The 8,963-nt window shown below is 35.3% G+C and overlaps 1 protein-coding gene across 1 annotated transcript; it reads right to left on the reverse strand.

The window, feature by feature from the left end:
• Nucleotides 1-1,577: 1,577 nt before the first annotated feature.
• LOC107728090 (metalloendopeptidase OMA1, mitochondrial-like) lies at nucleotides 1,578-7,768 on the reverse strand. The gene is made up of 4 exons (XM_016538168.1): nucleotides 6,984-7,768; nucleotides 5,521-5,749; nucleotides 5,079-5,252; nucleotides 1,578-1,778 (listed from the first exon to the last, which is right to left on the reverse strand). Exons 1-4 carry the CDS (start codon nucleotides 7,388-7,390, stop codon nucleotides 1,578-1,580), a joined length of 1,011 nt encoding a protein of 336 aa, XP_016393654.1. The 5' UTR covers nucleotides 7,391-7,768.
• Between the last annotated feature and the right edge of the window lie 1,195 nt (nucleotides 7,769-8,963).

An 8,963-nucleotide genomic window follows, 5' to 3' on the forward strand; every position in this document is an offset into this window, starting at 1 on the left:
TAATCACGATACACACTGTATTGAAAGAAGGGCAACAGATATGCCAAAACATGTCCATGAGTGGCCGGGTATATGCCGCAAAGCAGATTTGTTGGGTAATTATGCCAGCTTCATAGTCATACAGTTGTATATGATGGTGTTGAAGGAGCATTCTGAGATTCTTGTGATAAGTGTAATGAGGTCTTGTGGTGTATACTGTGTATACAGTAACGGGAATCATTCTGTTATATTTTATATAATCATTTAACCTATTACAATAGCTTATTTGCATTAAAATGGATGGTTTTGTTTTATTTTCACATTTTTTAAAAATCATTTTAACATAGTATAATAGTATAGAGGACCAAACCTGCAGAAATTAAAAATAAATAAATGATAAATAATAACATTTATTTATTTTTCATTCCTGCAGGTTTGGTCCTCCATATTATGGGAGATGTTTACCAAATATCTATGCTTTTACATATGATTTTCAGTGTCTATCAACTAAAATTTTGGTTTGGTCCTTACACAAAGCTATTGCATTCAAAAGACTTAAATAGCTCATAAAATATAGCAAACAAAATATATGTGACACAGCCATATTTCACCTACTTCAGTGTGGAAAAGAGCTGCTTGGACATTTTGTGTTTCACATATATACCACCATTAATAAGATTTTATGTTGTTGAATGTCCCTTATGCTCACCAAGGCTGCATTTACTTGATCAGTAATATTGTGAAGAATTATTACAATTTACATTTTATATTTGAATGTTTTAAAACGTACCACATTTTCTGTGATGACAAAGCTGATTTTTCAGCATCCATTACTCCAGTCTTTAGTGTCACGTGATGCTTCACAAATCATTCTAATAGGCTGCATATGAATAAACAAATCAAATAAATAATGTGTGTCAATTAGTTTTTCATCTTGCTTGTAGCTATCAGAATAAAACAATCACTGAGACAGTGTGCATGCAGGTTTGAAATCTGTTCCAGCATCTGCTAGCTTGTTGCGGTTTGAAATAACAAAGGAAGCACTCGTGAGTCTAACAGCGTGTTTCTTGGCTTTAAAGGGACTTTTTAGTGTCACAGAAAAATGTACTAAATCAATTTAGTTTTTCACAACCACGTCATATTAGTCCTGATATCAGTGTTAAGCTTCTTCACTCTAACCAGACCCACAAGCACGCGGTGATGCAACAGCTCTGAAACTAAAACATCTCTTTAAACCCAACCCTTAACAGCGCTTAGTGCCTCTGAGACAGGACGCCTCCTTCTCTTCATTTAAACCAAGAGAAGAGATGAAAGTAAAACATGACACACGCAAAAGAGAGATAAAGCGAGCACTTGAATCTAATGAAGGGTCTTTTACTTCCAGAAAAAAGTTGAGAGACACAGCAAAGGAAGTACAAATTTAGTTTGATCCAAACTATAAAGGCCAGAGGCAGTGTGAGGACCCTGACAATGGGTGCAGATAGCAGACCATGTAATACTCATATACATTTACATTTAAATCAAAATTACCCTAAGGGAGAGATTACTTAGAGAAATTAATACTACGCTCTTGGATACTTTACTTTTAGCATAATTCATTATTGGGTTAAAATAGATTCTGATAAAATGACAAAAATAATGTCCATTCGGGCGTTTCTGTGCAGCAGTTTGACAGTGTGGGCGGGACTTACTGCATGACCAATCAGAGCGTGAGCCATCTCATGTCCCAGTATAAATACCAGCTGATGGATGTCTGCTACAGCCTCCAGCATTCCTGTGAAGATGAAGACATTTCCATTCTGACACACACACACACACAATCATTCCAGCTGTGAAATCAGAATAATTTTCTCCTCTAGTAATCAGTCTCAAGATTTTCTTTAATCATCTGCAGTGAATTAAGAACACTTCTCTCTCTTTACGAGAGTACTAAACTGTATGAAGAAATGTTTGTACACGTAGCTAATAAAAACATTGTGCAAAACTGTCTGGGTAATTTCACAAACAGGAAATTCAAGAATGAGGGTTCGATTACAGAGTATCTATATATTTTTATTAGGACTGTCAGTCAATTAATTTTTTTTAATCTAATCAATAACATGATGTAGCGAGTAATTGTTCTAATTAATTGTAAATTAAATTTGGCTGTGAAAAAATACCCACAAAAAATAATTTTAAGCCATTATTGTGTTAAATGAGAAAAGTATCAAGTAGACATTACAAAAAGTAGCTTTAGAAATAAATATTTTATTTGATTCAACATAAAATGTATTACACTTAAACGTTTAGGCTAAAACGGCCTAACATAAACTATGGAACATAAAAGATGATCATTTGAAAAACATCTCAGTATTTTTTGTTCATACAAAGAAAGTCACTGGTAACCATATATATATATATATATGCACATACACGGCCTGTTTGTTTGCACATTAATTATGGACTCGTGTGTCTAATTGTGTACGATTGCTGTATGTCACTGTAATCGTCTTTACCTCCATTACAATCGTCATCCATCTAAACTTTACTGGTGAGATACTGGTTTGCTTTATTCAGCCCATACAGACTAGTCCTGACTTCATATTTCTTATTAAGAGAGGGATGTTTGTTCCCAACAATCGCTGCAGAAGTTAAGGTTACGCATGATGACGAAAGCACATTGGTGCTCGCCCTCCCGCCACAGAACGTGACTGATGCTGATTGCACTATATATCCAGAGACAGATCAAACAGTCTAGAACAGTGACAGCTGTGGCTGAATGTCATAGAAAAAAATCCCTCCCTTTTGCACTTTGGTGGTGTGTCGCCGTAATGAAGAAACCTCCCGTCTTTTACAAAGACTTTGATGAAATAAGGACATATACATAATACATATACATACTACAGTGAAATAAGGACATATACATACTACTGTTCAAGTATTATGCTCACAAAGGCTGAATTTATTTGATCAGAGAGAGGAAAAACAGTAATATTGTAAAATATTATTACAATTAGTAATTACTAGTAAATAGAAATAGCTATTTTCTATATTAATATATTTTAAAATGTAATTTATTTCTGTGTTGGCAAAGCTGAATTTTCAGCAGCCATTACTACAGTCTTTAGTGTCACACGATCTTTCAGAAATCATAATAATATGCTGGTATTTCTTCTTATTATCAATGTCATAAATAGTTGTATTGCTTAATATTTTTATGGAAATTGTGATTTTTAAAGAATAATTTTTTTGTAACATAAGAAAAGTATTTACAGTCACATCAGTTTAATTTCAATTAAATTTATTTCTTCATTGCTAAATAAATATGTATTTCTTTGAAAAAAAAAACTTACTGACCCTAAACATTTGAACAGTAGTATATTGAGTAAATATAGTTTAGAAATAAATATTTTATTTGATTCAACATAAAATGTATTACACTTAAACGTTTAGGCTAAAACGGCCTAACATAAACTATGGAACATAAAAGATGATCATTTGAAAAACATCTCAGTATTTTTTGTTCATACAAAGAAAGTCACTGGTAACCAAAACAGCTTGGTTCCCAAGAGTCTTCAAAATATCTTCTTTTATGTTCCACAAAAGAAAGTAAGTCATACAGGTTTGAAACGACATGAGGGTGAGTAAATGATGACAGATATATATATGCAAAGCTGAATTTTCAGCATCATTACTCCAGTCTTCAGTCTCACATGATCCTTCAGAAAGTGCTGGAAACTGTTGTGCAGCTTAATATTGTTTGGAACCTGTGATACTTTTTTCAGGAATCTTTGATGAATAAAAAGTTAAAAAGAAGAGCATTTATTTAAAATATAAATCTTTTCTAACAATATACTTTACAGTTCAAAAGTTTGGGGTCAGTAAATTTGTATTCTTTCTTTTTTTTTTTTTATAAATTAAACCTTTTATTCAGCAAGGATGGGTCGTGTGTCTAATTGTGTACGATTGCTGTATGTCACTGTAATCGTCTTTACCTCCATTACAATCGTCATCCATCTAAACTTTACTGGTGAGATACTGGTTTGCTTTATTCAGCCCATACAGACTAGTCCTGACTTCATATTTCTTATTAAGAGAGGGATGTTTGTTCCCAACAATCGCTGCAGAAGTTAAGGTTACGCATGATGACGAAAGCACATTGGTGCTCGCCCTCCCGCCACAGAACGTGACTGATGCTGATTGCACTATATATCCAGAGACAGATCAAACAGTCTAGAACAGTGACAGCTGTGGCTGAATGTCATAGAAAAAAATCCCTCCCTTTTGCACTTTGGTGGTGTGTCGCCGTAATGAAGAAACCTCCCGTCTTTTACAAAGACTTTGATGAAATAAGGACATATACATAATACATATACATACTACAGTGAAATAAGGACATATACATACTACTGTTCAAGTATTATGCTCACAAAGGCTGAATTTATTTGATCAGAGAGAGGAAAAACAGTAATATTGTAAAATATTATTACAATTAGTAATTACTAGTAAATAGAAATAGCTATTTTCTATATTAATATATTTTAAAATGTAATTTATTTCTGTGTTGGCAAAGCTGAATTTTCAGCAGCCATTACTACAGTCTTTAGTGTCACACGATCTTTCAGAAATCATAATAATATGCTGGTATTTCTTCTTATTATCAATGTCATAAATAGTTGTATTGCTTAATATTTTTATGGAAATTGTGATTTTTAAAGAATAATTTTTTTGTAACATAAGAAAAGTATTTACAGTCACATCAGTTTAATTTCAATTAAATTTATTTCTTCATTGCTAAATAAATATGTATTTCTTTGAAAAAAAAAACTTACTGACCCTAAACATTTGAACAGTAGTATATTGAGTAAATATAGTGTTACTTTTCCTCAAAATGCTGTACAAGTACTTCATATTGTGTATTTTTCTCTTTTTTTGTGTATGTATATAATGCTCAACATACAATATGTTGGATAATGAAGAAGCAAGTCTTCTAAATACACGCAAACTCTAAGACTGACGATTTCTTTGCAGTTAGAGTTGCTTCTCAAAATTGGCAAAACAAAAAATTTAAATAACTAAAAAAATCAATAGATTTGGATTATTATTAGAGAAAGACTCACAGGCAAAACAAACGCATTGATTGTGGGGCCGTCCACCACATGGACCGTCCAGGGGACAGAGGAAATCTCAGCAATGTCCTGGTTTCTCTCGGCCAGAATCCGAACCGCTTGCTCCACCACCTGATGCCTGGGATCCGATGGAGCGATCAGAGAATCCTTAAACTCCTCCATATACTGAGAGAGAGAATGAAGGAGAAAGAGGAGCAACAGTCCATGATATTAAATGAAATTAAATTATTAAATGATTTGAAATTAAATGAAACGCCACATTTAATTTTCATAATATCCCATAGCACAGGAAAATTTAATTCAGACTAATCATTTTGGACCAGCTCCAGGCACTGGCATACAACTATTTGCAACTGGTTGCAACCAAAAAAATAACTGTAAACCGACTAAACAAGTTGTGTGGACATGACCAACTGCACGACTGAGGTCGTACCGCTTCCGCAGTGACCTGAGCCAGTTCCATGAAGTTCTCCCTGCTGAACACCAGCAGTCGGGTCCTGCCTGTAACTGGAGATTCATCCAGGTGAGTGAGTAAAAAGAGGGAGACGAAGAACAGCAGTCCTGCCCCTGCTCCCACAAAGTGCCAACGTCGACGCCACGTCCATTCACGAAACAGCTGCTTTTTATTGGGCGGCAGGGCCAACCACCATTTTCTGATGCTCCTAGAGACAAAGAGAGAGATACACATAAAATCTGAATTTTATCATTAAACCTTAACTCCCCTTCAAAGAAAACCAAGAACTTTGGTGCCATGACCTGCCATATGCACCCCATTAACTAACCAAGTACATGGAGACAGTATAAGCCAAGGATTTTGGTAGATTTCTGCTTTTCACATAACCTGCAGAACATTTGGTGGACTTCCTGCAGGTTATGTGAAGATAAAACATTTTTGTAAACTGTTCTGGACTATAAATGCCTCAAATGTACACGTTCACTATTGTTCCCATTTTTTTTTTTTTTTAAGAAATCAGCTAATAATTAGGGGTAGGGGAAAAAAAGGGTATTGATTTAAAATATTGGCCACTATATCCATCACTGGCCATAACATAAATAATAACATTCTGACTAAATATGTATCTACAAAGAATATAGGCCTATTTAGATGTAGTTATCTGATTAATTTTATGTTAAAAAGTTGTATAGATTTAAAATATTGGCCATCCTATTCACCATTTTGTATAAACACCGGCTGCCCAAAATAGAGCTGCACACTCTTAATATTTACATTTACATTTAGTCATTTAGCAGACGCTTTTATCCAAAGCAACTTACAAATGAGGACAGTAAAAGCAGTCAAAACTAACAAAAGAGCAACAATATATAAGTGCAAATGACAAGTCTCGGTTAGCCTAACGCAGTACACGTAGCAAGGTGTATATAAATATATATATATACACCTTCACACACACTCACTCACTCACTCACTCACTCACTCACTCACTCACACAAAACCACAAGTAGTTTTGTCTTGGCCAGGTTGAGTTGAAGGTGATGGTCTGTCATCCAACAAGAAATGTCTGTTAGACATGCTGAGATGCGAGCAGCTATCGTCGGATCATCAGGATGGAATGAGAGGTAGAGTTGAGTGTCATCAGCATAGCAGTGATATGAAAAGCCATGTTTCTGAATGACAGAACCTAGTGATGCCATGTAGACAGAGAAGAGAAGTGGTCCAAGTACTGAGCCCTGAGGCACCCCAGTAGCTAGATGTTGCGACTTGGACACCTCACCTCTCCAAGATACATTGAAGGACCTATCTGAGAGGTAAGACTCAAACCACTCTCTTGAGCACTTTGATTAAATTGTGCATTCACTGTGGCATTCCACTTATTCACCAGTTTTATTTGTTCTTGACACAGGCTGATGACTGAAAAAAAAATTTGAAAACCTCACCTGCCCAGTATGATGGCTATAAGCTTCTGTAGAGGCTTCAGCACCATCCATATCAAGGGTGCAGGTAAAGCTCTCAGTCTGCCCGAGGTGTGAAACTCACGCATGGGCTGAATGATCAACGGCACCTGATCAGCTGGAGGTCTGAATGCAGTTATGCAGGTGTTAAGTCCTGATCTTGATCTCAGACAGAGAGATGAAGAAGCAGCAGTGACAGATCCTCTTGATTTCAGAGAGGAAGATGAGTTTGTCCTCATGAGATCAGTCCGAGCAGAGGCACAGAGGGATGCACGGCGGTGAGCCTGTCTCTGTCCACAGCATCTGATCACTGAAGGGAAGCGGTTTAATGCTCTTATGGTGGACAGCATATCAAGTTTGACCAGGCGAATACAAATCTGCTCCATTGTCATTATAAAACACACTGAACATTCAACTTCATACCCTCGTTTGCGTAATAATTATAATGATAAACTAAGTCACAGTTTGTAGGTTATATGGGCACATTATGCATTTTAAATTCACATACTAATGTCACTGTCTTAAAGCAAAGTCTATTAAAGTCTACATGTAGCAGGTGGCATTACACTTTAACCAGATCGCTAAAACATTCAGTGCTGTTAGACTTTCATTGCTACAACCGCTTAATTATACACACTAATTATTTAAAAAGTTTATCTGTCTGTTTTGAGGAGTTCTTCATTGTAAAGACGCCCTCGAAACTCTCCTCCGCGTACTTCATTGCGACAGTTAAATCTCTCCCCCTGCGAACGGCGACACTTCACCATGGTTCCGTCCGTCAGTCACATGACACAATCGTTCATATTTTAACACTACACGATACCTTTTATTAATCATTCCATTGTTTTCTGGTAATTTTTACCCGCTTTTAGTAGAGAATACACAATTACCACCGATATTTTTAATTCTGCATTTTAGTAAAACTTTATCGTGTCTGATCAGATCTTGACTTCTAGTGTAAAACCCAAAACTGAATAGGTGTTTATATGCAAATTATATTATGAAACGCTAAAGTGAATTAAATTAAACAGGAAAAAGTACAGCTTTTGCCAGTTATGTCAAAGTTCTTTACCATTTTGTTTGTAACTCAGATTGTGTTACTCCAAATTCAGTGAATCTTTTTCATAATCAGTGGCGGTTCTAGACCACAGTAATTGGGGGACCAGGCAGGGGCCACTTGTGCTTTTAGGGGGCACACTTTTACAATTCATCTTAACCTACTTCCAGTATTATTTATTCAGTCATTTTTCACCATGTCTTTTATCATTGCAATCTCTAGAAGTAACTGTGTAAAATGTGTTTGATGCTTGTGTAAATATGTGAAATACCGCGAACTGCTTGCCTCATCTCAGAAGACTGAGGCTGTGTCCGAAATCGCCCCCTATACCCTTAAATAGGTCACTATTTGAGGGAACAGCCATTTTTAGTGGTGTCCGAAACCATAGTGGACGTTCTCGAGTCATGGATCACTCTCCTACTGACTTACAAGTAGGGATGGGTACTATTTAATGGTGTTACTACTCTTACAATACCGCTTATTTATCTGGTACTTTGTTTTTTTTTTTACTAAAAAACTCAGTGATTTTAATTTCTGAAATATAAAAGTCTTTAGCAAATAAACAGCATGTTTGAAAAAATTACTATTAGTAAAAAAACAACAACAAAAAAACAGGCCAATTAAGGTCTAACAGTATTCAGGTAAATAATAGCCTACAAAAGAAACAGAATAAATGAACCAAATGTAAATAACCTTTAATGCACATTAAAGCTACTAAAGTCATTCATACAAGAGCAGAGAGTGAAGTTTTTCATTTTATTTTACTGTTTGATGATCAGTAATGACAACTGAACATTATATAAACATTATATAAAACTCATAAGCACAATGATCTAATTTAAAGCAAAAAGACATACAAGAACAAAACTTTGTGACATTGTTCTTTGTGGAGGAACTCCATCTTTGAG

Source organism: Sinocyclocheilus rhinocerous, unplaced genomic scaffold (assembly GCF_001515625.1).
Source record: "Sinocyclocheilus rhinocerous isolate Xijiao unplaced genomic scaffold, SAMN03320098_v1.1 scaffold337, whole genome shotgun sequence".
Lineage (NCBI taxonomy): Eukaryota > Metazoa > Chordata > Actinopteri > Cypriniformes > Cyprinidae > Sinocyclocheilus > Sinocyclocheilus rhinocerous.